A 19,247-nucleotide genomic window follows, 5' to 3' on the forward strand; every position below is an offset into this window, starting at 1 on the left:
GGGGGCGCGGGGGGCGCGGGGGGCGCGGGGGGCGCGGCGCCGCCGCCTGCGGAGAGCTGCAGCCGCCGGGGCGGAGGCCGGGCCTGGCGGGGCTGAGTCACTGCTGCCGCGCGCCGCGCTCTGGGGCGAAGCCGGGGCCGGCGGCTCGCAGGCGCGTGCACCCTCTCGGGCGCCGGCGGAGCGGTGGCCGGGCGAGGGGGTGGCCGGCGGCGGCCGGGCGTCACCCTCGCCGCCCCTGGGGAGGCTCTGGCGGCTCCGAGTGGGATGCGGGGGGGAGGGCGCGCCTGTTCGGCCACGCCTCTCTCCCGAGGCCCTTGGGTTGCCCTTCCCGTAACGCTGCTGCTGGGGCTTCGCCCTGCAGACACTGCTTCCCAGACCCCGCCCTGGACCGTGTGTAAAGACATTACGGGGTCGCGGTGCTTTAAGAAATGGCAGCCCGGCCTCTCCGGGTGTTTGCTTTGGCGGCAGCGGTGAGCTGGGGATGCGCCGTGGAGGGGTTACTGTTCCTTCTGCACCGCAGTGTGGCCAAGAAGTTGTGCCGTTTTTGCTGGAAGGCGCCAAACAGAATTGCTTTTAAAATATCGAGGCTAAATTTGGATCTTCCGTGGTTCATGGCAGGTACACAACTTATTTGATGGTCTGTGGTAAGGGTAAAGGGATAAAGGCGGGCTTTTCCTGGCGTATGGAGTGACCCCACCTTCACACCGTCCTTGCGACGTTTTATGAAGCGTAACTCTGCCACTTTATTCATCCAGCAAATCTCTGGGCTCGCCACCCCTAGGCACTAAGCTGCGGGCTGGTGATGCAGACAAACACAGACCAGTCGTTCCGCAGGGAAATGTGCCTTCTGGTGGAGGAGACGTGGTAAGATAGGCGAACGTACGTGAGTGGCAGATGCTGTAATGAAAATAGAGTGGGTGACGCGGGGGCAGAGGCGAGGGAAGGCCCCTGAGATGTTTGACCAGAGCCGGAGGCAGTGAGGGGGCCCTGGGAGCATCGGGGAAGGAAGGGTTCTGGGGAGAGGGACGGAGAGAGCGAAGCTCCAACATCAGTGTTTTCATTATACCGGCGGGTCCTCAGTCTTCCTCCGGGGACAAAGCACACAATCGTCTGTTCCCGTTGCCACAGATGGACCTTGAAGGGCATTCATTGTGAGGTAGCATGACGTTTCTCAAAAAAATTGAGGCTCCTTTTGACTGACTGACTGTTTGATCCCTTCCAGGAGATTAAAGCACATTTGGTTAATCCTTTTTTAATGTCATGTCACAACTGGCCTTATACTTTTGTAATATTGCTTTTTCAGTGCTGTGGTATTGAGGAATAATTGACACTTGTAACTTTTTTTTTTTTAATGTAAGCTCTCCGCTGATGTGGGGCTTGAACTCATGACCCTGAGATTGAGAGTTGCATGCTCTATGACTGAGCCAGCAGGGCTCCCCGATACTTGTTACTTTTGTTTTTTGAGAGAGAGAAAGAGAGAGTGAGTGAGCGAGCGAGCTGGGGGAGCAGGGGAAGGGGCAAGAGAGAGAGGAAGAGAATCTTAAGCGGGCTCCCTGCTCCTGATGTGGAGCTCCATCGCAGGACCCTGAGATCATGACCTGAGCCCTGAGCTGAAATCAAGAGTTGGACGCTTAACTAACTGAGCCACCCAGGCGCCCCTTGTTAGTTTTAACACGAGTTTCATATGAATCAGTTTTTCATAAAGTATTTAAAATTTTAATAGTTGGCTTGAAGGGACCCTCAGAAACAAAGCACCTAACTGTATTGGTATTTGACATTTTTATAAAGTTAGTATAACCATTATTTCTCAGCCTTTCCAGCCTGAGAATTTGCTTGAAATGCATACTGCCAGCCAGTGACTGGAAAATTCTCTCTCTATCCCTGCCTCTCTCCCAGAGCACATTTTACTTATTATATCTTTGGACAGTCATTTCTGTCCTTGGAGACAGTGTTCTTGATATTACAGTTTCACCTCTGTCAGGGGCAACTTTCCTTTCCATACTTCGTAATCCTTTTTCTGACAAGAGATAACAAAAACAGGAGCTTTTATTTGGTAAGTATTTCAACATAAATGCTTAGGTATGACGACAGTACATGGTGCATTGAATTAAGATGATCGCCCTGATCTGTAGCAGGGCTGGGAGTGTGTCCTGAGCCGCAGTGCAGAGGAAGGAGTCTCGTCTTGCTGGTTCTTGAACCTCAAGTGGTACTGCTGTTAGTGTCATGATTTTCCAAAAATGGTGAGGAACTCTTGATGAAGTTCCCAATAAGTTATGGTCTTCCCTTGATTATATATACTTGGAGAAATCAATGTATATTAACTAGACATTAAGACTTATGTTAAATGTATGTTGAAATGTGCACTAAATGCCTGTTAACATATTGAAATTTCAGAGTTTTAGGCTTCATTTTAAAGTTGTGCTTAGTGGGCTTACTGTTATTTTAAAATGAATTAATATATAAAAATCTTGGTTTAAATTTCTAATATAGTAAATATGGATAGATTTAACCTATATAAATAAACAAATCCTTTTAAGGATCCTCAATCCTAAGAGTGTAAAGGGGCCCTGAGACCAAACAGTTTGAGAACCACAGATCTAGAGCAATGTTTTTTGTTTTTGTTTTTGTCCTGGAGCGTTGCTTTTCATTCAGCTGGAGCCATGCATTGGATCCCCTGTGGTCGGGGAGAACCAGATAGCAGGGTGGCGGTGGGCGTCACTGGCGGCCCAGCAGCGGATCTGTTGTGTCTGTGGTGTATCTTACTGTGTCTAGGTCTTCGCACCTTGTCACTTTGTATAGTTCACATGGGGTGCTTACTCAGAATGAATCTTGTGGGCCCCGTCTGCAGAGATTCTGATTCTGTAGGGGTCGGTGGGAGCTTGGTACTTGCCACACTGGCATGCCGTCCCTGTGACCCGCATCTGGAGGGACGCGGCCTGGCTGGCTCCAGAGCTCCACTCCCCTGTGCTCTCGCCGGCGCGTCGTCCCGGCCTGGAGGACAGCTGCGCTGTCTGCATGAGAAGGAGCAGCGAGGCACAGACGCCGGCCTCACCAGTCAGTTCACTGTCTGTCCCCGGCCACCTCGGGACACCCTCGAGAGCTCACAGCTGCAGCGTTTGCACTCCCCGGAGCCGCGAGGCTTTCGTGCATCTCTGCGTTTGGTTTTCTTTGATCTGAGTGTGCGTGGAACCTTTTTGGGATCTAAAAGGCAGCGGTCGTTTAAAAACTCTTGGTCCCACATCTAAGGGCTCTTGGAGCCTTCGCGATTGAGACCATGCAGTCCCAGTGCATTTCTTGCCCTGGTGTCGTACCTCTTCCAGCCCCTCTTCTGCGCTGCTGCCAGACGGTCCTTTCTGGAGAAGAAATCTCATCACACCAGGTGAAGAGAATTCATTTGTTTCCTACGTGTAATCTACAAGATGAAGACCAAATTATCTTGCTGAGAAGTTAAAAGCTGGGTGCTTTGTTGCGTTATGGTTTTAATGGCTGTGGTAGACATAACATGCATTGAAATGACATTTTCAGATTAATAATAATAATAAAAATAGCTAACATTTTCCAAGTACTTGCCAGACACTGTGCTTGCACCGTGAGCTAGTGGATTTAGCTCCCGGTGATGCTGGAAGGTTGGAGAACTTACTGCCCTCACCTTGTAGCTGAGGAGACAGATGTGCAGAGAGTACGTAGTTTGCTCGCTGTCACCGAGCTAGTGAATTGCAGGGCCGAGATAGGAACCCACATCTCTGGTTCCAGAACCTGATGTCTTGAATTAATTCCTTCCTGTTCTGTGTAGCATCTGCCACCTTACTTGCCTGTGTGCTGAGTGAAGGCAGCACAGTGCTAGTCCTGCCCGTGGTGCGGCCTCTCGCCTCCGTCCTCACCTGGTTGTTCTGAACACCTGCTTGTTTCAGAGTGTGTGTGTGTGTGCGCGCGCGATTGGCACAGTGTCTGCTCTCTGGTACTCGTCTGATGCTGTGTCCTTGAATCTGCCGGTGCCCGGTTCTCCTTGGAGAGATCTTAGAGGCTGGGCAGCAGAGCACTGGCTTCCCTTCCGGGCTCTGGACACATACGGCAGGTTGGAGGTGGGGACAGAATGCGTTCCTCGGGTGTTTTGTGGTAAAAAAAAAAAAAAAGTTGAATACCCTTTTTTTTTTTTTTAAAGATTTTTATTTATTTATTTAACAGAGAGACACAGTGAGAGAGGGAACACAAGCAGGGGGAGTGGGAGAGGGAGAAGCAGGCTTCCCGCGGAGCAGGGAGCCCGATGTGGGGCTCGATCCCAGGACCCTGGGATCATGACCTGAGCTGAAGGCAGGCGCTTAACGACTGAGCCACCCAGGCGCCCTGAATACTCTTTTTTTAAATCTTGGACTGAGCCAGTCATTAAAGAGCTACAGCCTGGAACTCCTCACCTGGGTGTCAACGGAATGACTTTAGCTGTTATGATTTGGATTTTAGGACCCATTGGCGTTGGCGTCCTTTGAGAAACAGAGTACGCAGTAGCGCTGGGCATCTCCTCGTGTCCTTTCACGTGGCGGGCTCCTCCCTGTCAGAGGGCAGCTTCCTCAGAGAGGCCTTCCCTAAGCAGCCCATTTCACGAGGTCCTCCCTGTCATTTGCCGTCGTGGCATCCTGCTCGTTTTCTGAGCAGCTCTGACCACAGACTAATCACCTTGTGCGTTACTGGCCTCATTTTTCGGATTCTCACTAAGACTGCCTTGTTAACCACTATGCTCTGTTCTGCTCTTAGGGCCCATGGTGTTTAGCACAGAGTAGCTGCTTAGGAATTATTCTTCCAATTACTGATTGAGCTTAGCTGTACTCTAGAAAGGGAATAGGATTTGGGGAGTATTAAACTAGAAATTTGTAGTCAACATTGTTTGATATTTCGCATTTTAATCTTCGATGGTTAGGCTCACTAAACAGAGAAAAATTGTCACTGTGAATTTAGTAGTCCGTATTCTATGCAACTACCCCTGCAACTTAGGTATGTTTTATTTAAAAATAGCAGATGGATTTTCAAATATTTGATACCAGCAAGAAAGATAGCAAACTTGGTTGGCAAGGAGATGGGGAAATGGAAGGCGGCCGATGAGGCCAAGGTGAGATGCTGCACGGGACCACAGGTGCCTTGTGCAGAGACCGGGGCGGGGGGGTGGGTGGGGGGAGAGGGAGAGCGTGCTTCTGGTGTGGAGGAGGTTTGAGTGTTAGAAAAGTCAAAACTTGATGAAACTTTTGGAGCAGAGATAGTAGTCTGATGTACTTGAATAGGTTGTTAGTAAACTAGTTTTTGTAGAACTCAGGATCATGGGAATCTAAAAGTATTTTTTAAGTAGAATAATTTTACAGGTACCCCTTTGTAAGCAAGTAGTTTCCACTGCCACATATTTTTTTCTTTAAGCAGTCTCCATGACCAGTGTGGAGCCCAATGTGGGGCTCTAACTCACAACCCAGAGGTCAAGAGTTGGACGCATAACCAACTGAGCCACCCAGGCACCCCAATGCCACTTTTAATATGTATTTATAAAATTAATATTTACCCCATAGAAAACTTTAAAAGTATGAAAAAGTATGAGGAAGAAAATTAAAACTACTCGCCAATGTTAGGATTCCACAGAAACACTCTGATTATTTCTTTTTGCTTTTGGTTTCTTCTGCTTTTTCCCCCCTTTGTATTCACCAAGTCCTGAACACATTCTGTGCTATTTGCTTGCCCTGCATGCGTGTGTGTTTGGGTGTGCTTGAGATAGGAAGGCCGTGTGAGGAGGTGACATTTAATGGAGAACCAAGTGACGTAGTGGAAGGAGTCCTGGGAAGATGTGGGAGAAGACGGTCAAGGTCTGAGCTGGAAGCAGGTGTCGTGTGCTCAAGGATTGGCAAGACCGCAAAGCACGGCCAGTGCGTAGCCAGAGCAGCTGGGAGGTGAGAGGCAGGAGGTGCCTTAGTGAAGTGGCAAGGGACCGGGTTGGGTAGGCTGTCCTGGTGAGTTTGGATTTTATTCTGTGTGTGTTCGGAGGGTTCAAGCAGAGCGATGATATTATTTATGTTTTAAAAAGATCACTCTGACTTGGATAATTTCGGGGGGCAAAAGTGGGAACTGGGTGACCAAGCTAGCGAGGAGACTCCTTGCAGGTGGATGGCAGCTGTGGAGTAAATACCTACAAGTGGGATTGCTAGCCAGCACGGAAAGCGTATGCTTCGCTTTTAAAGAAACTCTCCCTGGCCAGTGTGTGAGAAGAGCTCCCGAGCTCAGAGAGCTCCCCGCCTGGGTGGGGGCCATCTGTTTTTATGGCCCCAGTTCAATAGAGGAATAATGGCGTCTCGTTGTGGTTTTAAATGGTGTTTCCCTGATGAGGAATTTCATTGAGCATCTTGTCATGTGTTTCTTTGCTGTTCATCTTTGGTGAATTGTCTGTTGAAAACTTTTGGATTTTTTTGGGGGGGTGGATTTTTTGGATTTTCCCCCCTTTACTGCGTTTTGAGAGTTCTCTCTATTTATCTGATTCAAGTCCTTTGTTGTGTTTTGCAGATGTTTTCTCAGTATATTCATTCTCTTAACAGCGTCCTTTGCAGAGCAGAAGTTTAATCTTGGATGGACTCCAGTGTGTCACATTTTTTAATGGTTCAGGATTTTGGTATTTTACGTAAAAACTCTTTGTCTAACTCCAAGTCACAAAGATTTCTTTGTGAAGACTACTTCTTCTGTTGTTTTTTTTTCCCCCCAAGAGTGTTGTAGGCTTATGTTTTATGCTTACTGTGACATATTTGAATTAACTTTTATATATGTTATACGATGTGGGCTGAGATTCTTTTTGAATTTACCAAAGAAACTATTTTCCCCCCACATTTAAGTTGCTTTATTCTTTAAAGTTTTTAAAACAGAGCTTTAAAGATTTTATTTATTTATTTGAGAGAGAGAGAGAGAGAGACAGCATGAGAGGGGAGAGGGTCAGAGGGAGAAGCAGGCTCCCCGCTGAGCCGGGAGCCCGATGTGGGACTCGATCCCAAGACTCCAGGATCATGACCTGAGCCGAAGGCAGTCGCTTAACCAACTGAGCCACCCAGGTGCCCCTAAAACAGAGCTTTGAAAATATAATTCTTTTTTTTTAAATATTTTATTTATTTTTCAACAGAGAGAGAGAGACAGTGAGAGAGGGAACACAAGCAGGGGGAGGGGGAGAGGGAGAAGCAGGCCTCCCGCGGAGCAGGCAGCCCGATGCGGGGCTCGATCCCAGGATCCTGGGATCATGACCTGAGCCGAAGGCAGACGCTTAACGACTGAGCCACCCAGGCGCCCCTGAAAATATAATTTTAAAAAAAGATTTTATATATTTACTTAAGAGTGAGCTGTGGGGGGTGGCAGTGCAGAGGGAGGAGAGAGAGAATCTCAAGCAGACTCTGTGCTGAACGTGAATGCGCCTCGGGGCTTGATCTCACGACCCTGAGTTCATGACCTGAGCCGAAATTAAGAGTCAGCTGCTTAACCGACTGAGCCACCCAGGCACCCCTGAAAATATTGATACCATGGCCCCATTCCAGATCAATAAATCATGATTGGTGAAAGATGGGGTTTAGAATCAGTATGCTTTATTTTAGAATGAGTACAGATTTACAGGAAAATTGCGACTATCATACAGAGTCCCCTTATATTCCACACCTTTCCCTTTATTAGCGTCTTACATTAGTATGGTATGATTCTTCCAGTGAGTGAATCTAAGGATGCATTCGCTACATACTTTCCTCAGATTTTCTCACTTGTTACCTGATGTCCCTTTACTCCTGTACGGTTCTTTCAAGGGTACCATGTTACCTTTAGCTGTCATGTCTCCTTGGGCTCCTGTTGGCTCTGATAGTTTCTCAGACTTTAAAAAATTATTACTTTTTTGATGACCTTGACAGTTTTTAGGATTAAAAGTTATTTTATAGAATGTCTCAGTAGGGATTTAGCTGGTGTTTTTTTTCCTCGTGATTAGACTGTGGTTCTCTCTGTTTGGGAGGAAGGCCCCAGAGGCAGAGTGCCCTTCTCATCACCTAGTATCCAGGGTGTATCCTGTTAAGTCGCTCATCACAGTGGCCACTGTGGTCTTGACCTTGATCACCTGGCTGAGGTGTGTTTGTCAGATGTCTCTTCCGCCTGGTGCTCTTCCCCATTTCCACGCTCTCCTCTCAAATGGGAAGACACCGAGCAGCCCACACTTATAGGCTGGGTGTTACGGCATACCAGCTCCTTGAAGAGGGGCTATCTACAGAAGTTATTTAGCCTTCATTTTCAAAAATTTCTATGGGGTCAGCGGCAATATCACCTCTTTGATTCCTAAATTTGTGTCTGTCTTTTCTTGGTCACAAATTTATGTTTCTCAATTCCATGGGTTTTTTTGTTTTGTTTTTTTAAGAACAAGCTTTTGGTTTCACTGATTTTGTTTTTCGTATTTCTGTTTTAAGTTTCATTGATTTTTGCTTTTGTCTTTATTTCCTAATGGTCTGAGTTTGCTTTTCTTTTTCTAGATTTTATTCTGTAAGCTGATATTATTGACTTGAGACCCATCTTCCTTTTTTTTTTTTTTTAAATTTATTTATTTGACACAGAGAGACACAGCGAGAGAGGGAACACAAGCAGGGGGAGTGGGAGAGGGAGAAGCAGGCTTCCCGCGGAGCAGGGAGCCCGATGTGGGGCTCAATCCCAGAACCCTGGGATCATGACCTGAGCCGAAGGCAGACGCTTAATGACTGAGCCACCCAGGCACCCCTCATCTTCCTTTTTAATAAAAGCATTTTATACTCTACATTTTTTCCTAAACACTGCTTCTGCTGCGTCTCAATATTTTAGTGTGTTGTATTTTCATTTTCATTCAGTTCAAGATTTTCTTTTTTTTTTTTTAAAGATCTTATTTATTTATTTGACAGACACAGCGAGAGAGGGAACACAAGCAGGGGGATTGGGAGAAGGAGAAGCAGGCTTCCCGTGGAGCAGGGAGCCCGATGCGGGGCTCGATCCCAGGACTCTGGGATCGTGACTTGAGCTGAAGGCAGGCGCTTAATGACTGAGCCACCCAGGCGCCCCTGTTCAAGATATTTTCTGATTTTCTTTGAGACTTTGTCTGGCCATTGTGTTATATAGTATTATGTTGATTGCCTTCCAGATGGTTGAGGATTTTTCAGATACCATTTCATTACTGATTTCAGGTTTAATTCTGTTATTGGTAGAGAGCATACTTCGAATAATTTTAGTTATTTTGTATTTGATGAAGTTTGTTTTGTGACCCCCAGTGTAGTCTGTCCTGGTGAGTGTTCCATGTGTATTTGAAAAAAATGTGCATTCTTTAGTTGGTGAGCACATGTTCTGTAAGCATCACTTAGGCTTGGCTAGGCTTGGCTTGTTGTTGCGGTGCTCAGGTCTGCATCCTGGCTCATTTTCTCTTCGCTTATTTTTCCGATGACCGGGAAAGGCACTTCTGCCCATGGTGCCTGTGGGACTGTCTGGGGATTTCGTCTTGTTCATGGTTTTTGCCTGGTGTAGGTTGGGGTGCACCCTGCGGGGTGATTGTGCCTCAGTGGGAAGGTAGGGGGTGTTGCTAATGTTACCGTGTAGGGATATTGACTCCCGGTGTCTGGGAAGGAGGGCTGGGATCCGTAAGTTCAGTCTGCTGCTTTTACTTCGTGTCCTTTGCTGTCCTAGTGTCCCAGCCAGACCCTCTATGATTTGCCTGGGTGAGGTCCTCCGTGGTTGTCTGGGTTGAATGGGAAGGGGTAGAGGACCCAGGAGTCTGTTTTCCAGCCAGACTTCCCACCAGTCCTCTTCTGCCCCAGTTCATTCACGTCTTCTGAGCTGTGGAGTTCCCTCTTCTCCGGAGCCTCCCTGGGCTTCTGCAGAGGGAACTGAGTTTCTTGTTGGTATTTGTGTTGTGTGCCCCTTCCCCCCTCCCAAGCGGACATTGAACTTCAAGTCTCACTGTCCTGAACCAGTTCCCACCAATCCATTTGCCTTCCAACTTCTCACACTGGTTGACTTCTCTTTGGTGTGGTTTCTGCCTTGTTTTCTTTGCCCTTGTGGGTTTCTGCTTTTGTAAAAACAAACACAAAATAGTTTATTCTCAGTTTAGTGGGGTTGTTGAAGGGAGTGGAGGCAGACATCTGTGTTTAAGCCATCCTCTCGATCCGAGGTGCAAACATGGTCCGTTAAGTTAGTTGGCTCACTTTGATTCTCAATACCCTCTTTGGTTTTCCATTTTTGTGGACGCCAGTCAGCGTTGGAGCTTCTTGGGAGTTCTCTGGAACGGGTCTACTTCTCACGGACTGTGTTCGGGCTGTGACTTTCCCTGCTCCTTTTTTTATGATTATGAGCCCATCTCATTGTCTGTCTCCTAGGATTCTTCAGACTGGAGGCCTGTTACTGTCTCCCTTTCTTGTTTTATGGAACTGTATTTTATTCATTCATTTGCTTTGGTTTCTTAATAGCTCCTCTGTCCCCTTAGTTGAAACCTTAGGAAGGTGGGAGGTAGATAGATGTGCCCAGCCCACTGTCTCCCCCTGGAAACACGAGGTGATCAGAACTTACCCTGACTGGCAGTAATTTGCATCCTTGTGTTCACCTTGCAGCTGACGTAGCCCAGCAGTTCCAGTATGCTGTGCGAGTTATTGGCAGCAACTTCGCCCCAACTGTTGAAAGAGACGAATTTCTTGTAGCTGAAAAAATCAAGAAAGAACGTACGTATTTTTCTTTGGTGTGTGGTGTGTAGGATTCTTGAACTTGTGTACGTGCATATATATACACACGTATGTACACGTGTGGTCCCAGGCGCAGTGTAATTACAGGGGCTGCTACGTGTATATAAAAACATATATTAAAAATATGGACAACTTAACTGTGTCTTTTATTAGAATATAGTGCAAGAGGCTTGTTTTATTTTTTATTTTTTTCAAAGATTTATTTATTTATTTGAGGTAGAGAGCATGAGGGGAGGGCCAGAGGGAGAGGGAGAGAAGCAGACTCTCTGCAGAGCATGGAGCCTGACCTGGGGCTCGGTCCCACCACCCTGAGATCATGACCTGGGCAGAAATCAAGAGTCGGACGCCTCACCGGCGGAGCCACCCAGGCGCCCCGAGGCTTGTTTTAAATACCGTGTAACAGCATAATGTGAGAATGAGGGACGTGAAGGGCTTAGGTGAGCTCCTATGCGCCTTGTGGTTTGCAGTATTTATTATGCACGTTTTGACCAGATAGTGTAGACCATTCTCTTGGCAGTAAGCAGCTCAGTATTACTTCTATTGATTGTCAACATCCAGACTTCTAGTACTTTAGCACTTGTGAACGTTGTCATTCTCAGCTGATACAGAAAGCTCTTCCTTCATTAGCGTGGGGTTGCCGATGTGTTTGTTCTCTGATGGCGTGAGGTGGGGCTCTGCCGCCTCCCTGTACTCGGGACTGTCGGAGGGAGGGAGGCTTTGCACAGAAGGATCCATGTAGGAAAGTTCGTCCCGTGCCAGTCGGAGGGTGGTTTTTCCCCAGAGGCCTGCTCCTCACAGCTCTCCGGGCTGTTCTTGCCCCGCTTCGGCTGCCAGCAGAGCAAGCCTTGCCACGAGGGTCCGCGCGCTCTCCCTGCTAAGGCCTGGCTGTTAACTGCCCAGACAAGATGGGCTTCGGCCTGGCCTGTGACTGTGTCGGCCAACCCGTGATGACGCCTTCCAGGACTTCCCTTCTTCCCTTCTTCGCGGCATAGCCTCCAGCCCCCCGCTGGTGCGTCCTTCACTGCGTCTGGCCAGCGGTCTGTGCGCGCCCTGCGGCGAGCCGCGGAGCCCGGCTGGAGGGGAGGCGGCCCGCTGGCCTGGCGGTGGCGCTCGCCTGCCTCACCGTGGCGCGGCTCGCCTGGGCTCCGTCGGGCCTGTGAGCGGTCAGCCCTGAATGACCCGTCCGTTGGTGTTCCTGAGCGTGGTGTGTTATTTATGGGAGGGCCGCGGATGGAGTATTTATCCTGCTATTAACCTCTGACATCTTATTTTTATTTACATTTCTTGTCTATAAAACTGAACGTAATTACGAACATGACTCTTCTTGAACCCTGATGACTGTCACATCTTAGATTATTTTTGTATTTCAGACTTCAGAATATCTTACATTTTGGATTATTAGTGACAACTCCATTTGTGAGGTACTATATTAACAGACCATTCCCTTTGCAAATTTACATCTTGAGGCCGCCTGGTGAGCGTATTACGCATATGTGTGGTAGTTAAAAATAGTTTGTCACGGGCATTAAGGAGGGCACGTGATGTGATGAGCACTGGGTGTTGTATGCAACCGGTGAATATTGAACACTACGTCCGAGACTAATGTACTACTTGCTGGCTAATTGAATTTAAAGAAAACAGTTTGTCTAAACTCAGAGTCACAGGACTGGCAGTGACCTTGTTGGGGTGGTTATTGCAAGGAAGTCTTGGGATTTCCTTTAAGTAGAAAGCTTTAGCCATGCATAGTTGATGTGGGTGGATCTTCTGCGTTTTTAAGGAGGCTTGCTGTGTATTGACACAGCGCGCTCTTCTGCCTCTTCCCACCAGGTGTCCATCGCTTCTGTTGGGCGCCCCTTGCTGTCAGCACCCCCTCGTAGTCCCCGGCTCTGCGGTGGCTCAGCTGCTGTCTTTGGAGTGTTACTGATGGTCCTCTCATGTAACGGTCTCCACTGACTTACCGTATTTCATTAATTCTTAGATGCAAGTTTTACATTTTAATATGTTTTAAAAGGAAATAAGTTATATTAGATTTTAATTGCATTAGTTTGGTTGAATGCATTTTGTAACAATACATTTTTAAAGATTGCTTTACCTTTCTGCATAGGATGACTTGATAGTGCAGATGTGGTTGGGATGATGAAACTTCTGGTATGAGGTTCATAAGATCAGAACATGATACCAAGACCAGTTCCTAGCTGATGTATATGGAAAAGTATTGGCCATCAAGCCAGTTACTGTCGTTCTGCAAACCAGTTGGAGCATTTAGAGCTAAGTGAACTTGGCTGATGACATTTTAAGAAAGCAGTCCTGCTGCTGTCAGCTAGATGGTGAAGGTGGTGCCTCTTCTTCCGGAGCAGGGGTGGCTGGGTTCCTGTGAGAGGCACGTGTGCACAGCTGGCGCGTGGGGTCTCCTCCCTCAGGGCCCGGGCCCAGTGTGTAGCCTCATCCCTCATGGAACGGATCAGAGCATGGGCTCCTCGCGTGTTACTGTGGCTTTCGGGAAACTAGTGAGTTATGGGGCAGGCGTCTGAAGACGTTTACTAGTATTGGCTATCCATGTTCACAGAAATGCTTACGTGTGGTTCCAAGTCAGGCTGTCATGAACGATAAAGGTTTTGGTTATTGCCCTTTGAATTTACCATTCCCACGGTATTTTTACTTTACATCTCTCCTTCCAGGCAGTCATTAATGAGTTAAACTGGTTGTAGTGGGCCTCACTGGACTGCTTATTCATATTTGTAGATAGAATCTAAAAGATCCCATCATTTCTATTGCTTTGGCTAACTTTCTCATAAACTTTGATTCCAGCCTCATATTGTCCATATTTTACAAATGTCAGAGAGATTAAAGGCATTGACCAAATTTGTAGAGCTGAAGTGTCATTTGTTGGTGAGTTATTTCTATTCTTAAGCTCAGGATTCTTTTCAGACGTTGGTTATCTGTTACCGTGGGTGAAACAGGATCATAAAAGGGATTTCGGTGTACATGGTTAACACGCCCCTTTCCTCTTGTGATTTTTCAGTCGTACGGCAAAGACGAGAAGCGGACGCCGCCTTGTTTTCGGAGCTGCACAGAAAGCTGCGCTCACAGGTACCACGTGTCCCACAGGGCATGGGACGTCACACCCCTCTGGGGACTTGTGCCGTCACATCTCACTGTTCTGCCTTGGGTAATGGGTCTTAATTGCAGATTGTGTTTGCTTTCTAAGAGCTTGTCGGTATTAAAAGTCAGTTTTAGCTGGATTTAATGCCACCTTGCTTATAAAGATGAAGGAAGCCACATGGGGAAAGTCATCGGAATTACACGCAGCTGAGTTTATGGTACAGAAGGCTTCCTGTCCTCACGGGGAGGAAGCACGCTGGTGGGAGTCCTGACTGCACGGAACAGCGAGAGCTTGTCTTCGAGATACGCGTTAGTGTTCTGATATCAGGCCCTGATCGGTGCTGTTAAAGTGAATAAATGAAAAAAGATTTTGATTTTGAACATTTTGTGATTGGATGTTGATAACTTGCACACAAGTGGTTTGTGTTTTTTTAAACGTTTTTTTTTTAAATAGAAGACTCTGCCCTCCTGTCCCCGAATAAACTAACTGAGTCATAGGGTGAGAGTTTTGTGATTCTGACAGGACAGGAGCATAGTTCATCTAGCTGTCTCCCCCTGTCAGAGAAGAGAGATCCACAGAAGTTTCATGCTTTGTTCATCAAGTACACTGGTTTTTACTGAGTTGTGCCTAAAGCTGTTAGTAATTAAACTCTTTAAGTCTTTCTCTTTATTTCTAATTTAAAATGGTTGTTTTCCAAAATTTTGTTTGGAACACTGAATGCTTATTCCTAAACAGTGTTTTAGACAGCCAGCTTCCTAGCGCTGACCCCCAAAACCAGCTTGGCTCATTGCGTGCCTGAGGCAGGATGAACAATATTAGGACACAATAGCATAACACTAGTAATTAAACTAATTAGAAAAACATGTGCAGAGTAACAGCCATCTTTTTTTAAATTTTTTTTTAAAGATTTTATTTATTTGAGAGAGAATGAGAGAGAGCGAGAGAGAGCGAGCATGAGAGGGGGGAGGGTTAGAGGGAGAAGCAGACTCCCCGCTGAGTGGGGAGCCCGATGTGGGACTCGATCTCGGGACCCCAGGGTCATGACCTGAGCCAAAGGCAGTCGCCCAGCCCACTGAGCCACCCAGGCGCCCCCAGCCATCCCATCGTTTTGCTAAAACACATGGTTCCTGGTTTTGAGGTTTTATCTTCTCACTGAGGGCCTTCTCGGCTGTGCATCCTGTGAGGCATGGGCAGGACTTGGGAGGTGGAGAGAGTGATGTTGGGGAAGGGGACCTGTAATTCCTGGGCGGCGGTCTGGACTGTGGGTGACAGAGCTAGAGAGAGGAGGATGGTGGGGGGAGGCCAGCAGGGGCATTGTGGTGCGGGCCAACAGAAAGGGGCAGGTGGTGAGGGGTGGCGCCGGGGTGTGGAGGGTCACGGGGGCCGGTGGCTGGCCGGCCTGCGCAGGAGGCGACCGTGGTCGGGAGGGTTTGAATCCTGGAGGAGGCTCTGTGTCGCCGGCATGGGTTAGTAACTGCTTTACGAAGCTGCTTGTTCTGATGGTCCTCCAGCTCTGGTGCCCGGTACGCTTGAGGTTTTATGTCGGAATCAGGGCTCGTGAGATTTCAGAATCTAAGATAACAGGGTCTGAAGTGGTTTAGAAGCATCTAAAACACCTGTATGCTGGAGTTGTTTGCCCTGGTTGCCCAGCAGTCCTCCCCCCACCCTTCCGTGCCCGGCTCTGGGCCGTGGGGGGGCCGCCCCTGCTTGGCTTCACCTGGAGCTGACGGGGTGCACGGGCAGCGAGGCCGAGCTGCTCCAGCCCTTCTGCCAGGCAGCGGCTTGGCGCTGGCTCCACGGTGCCCCTGGGCTGTGCGGACAGCCCCCACCCCCCCACGCCCTGCTGGCTGGCTCTGGGGAGCCATGTCCTCCCCAGGCCCTCAGGCTCCTTGCTGGTCACCGACCTCTGCACGGTCCCCACATCGCACGCTCTTCGGGCTGCTCTTCTGTTAACAGAAATGGTGCCTCCTCCTTCACAGATGCCATTTGCTGGGGTTTTGGTGCACAGTTTTATTCGCTTTTCCAATTTCCTCTGCTCTCCACCCTGTATGTTGTCATTATTTTTTCAAGCCAGAGCTGTGGGTCTAACCCGGGACCCCGCTGCGCTGGTAACACTTGCGCTGCCTCCCGAGGCCCGCGGGCATCCATACCCACTCTCCCCCGGGGCCCGGTGGCTCGGTGCCCTGGGACCTGGAAGGAGCACTTCTGTATTTTCTCGTCTCATACCCCAGGCGGCCGTTCACAGCCGTGCTCTTTCCTCTGTTTCCCTCTTTGGTGAGTGATGACATCGTCTGTTGCCCAGAGTTAGAAACCTGGGTGTCACATTGAGGCCGCCTCTGTCCCCACGGCCGCTGTGTCCCCAAGTCTTGTTAAATGTTCCCCTCAGGCCTGCCTCTCATCTGTCCCCTTTGGAGTCAGGCAGACCTTGGCTCTGTGATGTAGGTAGGTGATTAAGGTTTTCACCTTTGCTTCTGTCATTTGCGGAGCGAAGAGACTAAAGCCTGTGTCCCTGTGTGGTTGTGCCGATGGCCGGAGGTGACGTGTGGAGGACGTCCCCCGCAGGCCTCCTGTAAGTGGCAGTGTGCTGTTAGCTGATTGCCCCCGACCCTTCCAGGAGATGGGATCTGGTGAGGAGCGGCCCTTTGGAGGCGGGCGGGTAGGCCCCAAGGGTCCCTGAGCCCTGGGAGCCCGGGGCCTGCCCACAGGGGGCCGTGAAGGTTGGGTGCATGCTGGGTCACCGAGTGCCCACCTCGCCCTAGGCTGTGTCCTCCCAAATGACTGCAGTTTCCTGTGCATCTCGTTTTGTCTCCAATGCCTCCGGGGACTGTTAGCAGGTAGAGTCAGGCCTTCAGAGGCTTCCTGCTGTCCCATTTCTCGGTCCCACACAGGAGACCCCTTTGTCTGATGGTTCATTCCATTTTCAGCGTCCATGTTCCTGCCTGGCTTTAGCCGGGTTTATCTGTCTTCAGTTACCCGAGAAGGCCATGCCTGCTCCCTCCTCTGCATGTGCATCACCCATTCTTCTAGGAGACCCTGTCCTCTCTGGGGGTCCTTTCATAAGTGATGGGCCACTTCCGTGACCCCCCAGCCCCCATGTCTGAGATGTCACATATCCACCAAAGTGTATCTGCTCATCTGTCTCTTTGCCACCAGAGTGAGGACTCTGTCAGGGCTGGTGAGTTTATTATTTCTGGAAAATCACGTGTAAATCAGTTTTTTAAGTTAGACCATGAGTTAAATACCTGAGATGAGCTTTTTCTTTAAAAAAAACTTTCAAGGCATATTTTATATAATGAAGAACCTTGTGTAAGGTAAATAACCTTCCCATAGTTTTCTAAATAAAGGTATTTATGTATTCTAGCTTGTGCATCCAAAAGGTAAGGCCATATGAATAGAGTAGAAATGCTCTGTAAATTTGGGAAAAAGTGTATTGAGGGTGGGCTGCTGTTAATGGTTGTGAATCAGGCTGGAGTGATAGACAAATGGAAGTTAATGAAATCCATATGACAACCTTACATAGAAACCGGGGGCGTTTACTAGTTCTGGCAATTCTTACTTCAGAACTTTGAGTTGAGGTATTTGTGACGCTGAGACTTACGTTGTGTGCTTTAGAATTCCTTTTTTTTTTCTTTCTATAATGCTCTTTTATGGCCTAAATGGCACTTTGATAAAGGGGGGGAGAGCATTCACCTGTTTTATGATGGCATTTTTCTTATAATCACTAAGGAGGGCACGTACTGCATGGAGTACGAAAACAATGAAGCGTGGATCACTACATCAAACACTAATGATGTATTGTATGGTGACTAATAACATAATAAAATAAAATAAAAAAAATAATCACTATGTTTAGGAAGTTGGTTATTCTAAGAATTACTTTAAGGGGGACTTGCTGTTATTCCGGAATCTGAAATAGGGTAATTCAAAAACATGTTCTCATTAGGGACTTTGGAGTTAGTTTTCAGGGGATAATGATGTTATCCTGAGATGTTATTTCCAGACTTCTAATGGGTAGTGCTGTTTGCAATACCTGAAAAATGAGCACACTTAGAATTGTTACCATGTGAATTTTAAAAATTGCATTTCTATTTTGGAAATAAGGATAATTTAGGAGAAAGGTAGATAAAACTGGAGGGTAGTGCAAACTTGTTCTTTTAATGTTTTCTTTTTCAACAGGGAGTTTTGAAAAATAAATGGTCAATTCTCTACCTCTTGCTAAGCCTTAGTGAAGATCCACGCAAGCAGCCGAACAAGGTGAGAGGCTCTGTTTGAGCAGCTTAGTGCCTTTTTCTTTTAAAGATTTATTTATTTATTTTAGAGAGAGCCTGTACTGGGAATGGGGTAGGGGGAGAGGCAGAAGGAGAGGGAGAATCCCAAGCAGACTCCCCACTGAGCAGGGAACCCGACATGGGGCTCCATCCCATGACCATGCGATCATGACCTGAGCTGAAACCAAGAGTTGGATGCCTAACCGACTGAGCCCACCCACGTGTTCAGTGCCTTTTTAAAGCACACTTAATGTCTTGTTGGATCAACTATACCAAATTTTGATAGGAATTGGCTTCTGTACTTAAGAAAATAATAAGAAAAAAATAACTTGTCTAGTGTTCTTTGTAGTCATGGAAGGTCAAGAGATTTTCTTTTCTTTCTTTCTTTCTTTTTTTTTTAAATGCTTTTTTTTTTTTTAAGATTTTATTTATTTATTTGAGAGAGAGAATGAGATAGAGGGCATGAGAGGGGGGAGGGTCAGAGAGAGAGGCACACTCCCTGCTGAGCAGGGAGCCCGACGTGGGACTCAATCCCGGGACTCCAGGATCATGACCTGAGCCGAAGGCAGTCGCTTAACCAACTGAGCCACTCAGGCGCCCTCTTTTCTTTATTTTTTTAAGATTTTATTTATTTATTTGTCAGAGAGAGAGAGAGAGAGAACACACAAGCAGAGGGAGAGGGAGAAGCAGACTCCTCACTGGGCAAGGAGGAGGCCAATGCGGGGCTCGATCCCAGGACCCCGGGATCATGACCTCAGCTGAAGGCAGACGCTTAACGACTGAGCCACCCAGGCGCCCCTCTTTCTTTCTTTAGACAGGGCACTCACTGCTTTTCCTTAAGATGTTTTCCAGAGTGACATTATTACCTCAAATATAACAGTGTCCCATGGAATAGAGCATAAAAACAGTTTTCACAAGTTACTAATAGGAGCACAGCTGTAATTCTGTATGAGTTAGGGGACCTTTCAGGTTTTCTCGTGTCTTCAGATCTCATTACGAACATTAATTACTGTCATACCAGTGTGAACTTCGTTGTCCCGTGGGCTCAGTCTCTGGCCCATGTGGTGTTGGGAAGAGCTTTCTGTCTGCTGTGAGCCTGGAGTTTCTCGTGTGAGGAGGTGCTCTACACAGAGACTTGCGCGCCTCCAGGGT

General features: G+C 47.8%; 1 protein-coding gene across 1 annotated transcript in view; it reads left to right on the forward strand.

Moving 5' to 3' along the window:
• Positions 1–19,247, forward strand: part of TUBGCP3 (tubulin gamma complex associated protein 3) — a 75,202-nt gene that overhangs the window by 626 nt on the left and 55,329 nt on the right. The window contains exons 2-4 of the mRNA XM_035003035.1: positions 10,596–10,703; positions 13,747–13,814; positions 18,004–18,081. Coding sequence (XP_034858926.1) covers positions 10,596–10,703; positions 13,747–13,814; positions 18,004–18,081 — 254 coding nt within the window. The remainder of the gene's footprint in view (positions 1–10,595; positions 10,704–13,746; positions 13,815–18,003; positions 18,082–19,247) is intronic.

Source organism: Mirounga leonina, unplaced genomic scaffold, assembly GCF_011800145.1.
Source record: "Mirounga leonina isolate KUSES-001 unplaced genomic scaffold, KU_Mleo_1.0 Mir_127, whole genome shotgun sequence".
NCBI lineage: Eukaryota > Metazoa > Chordata > Mammalia > Carnivora > Phocidae > Mirounga > Mirounga leonina.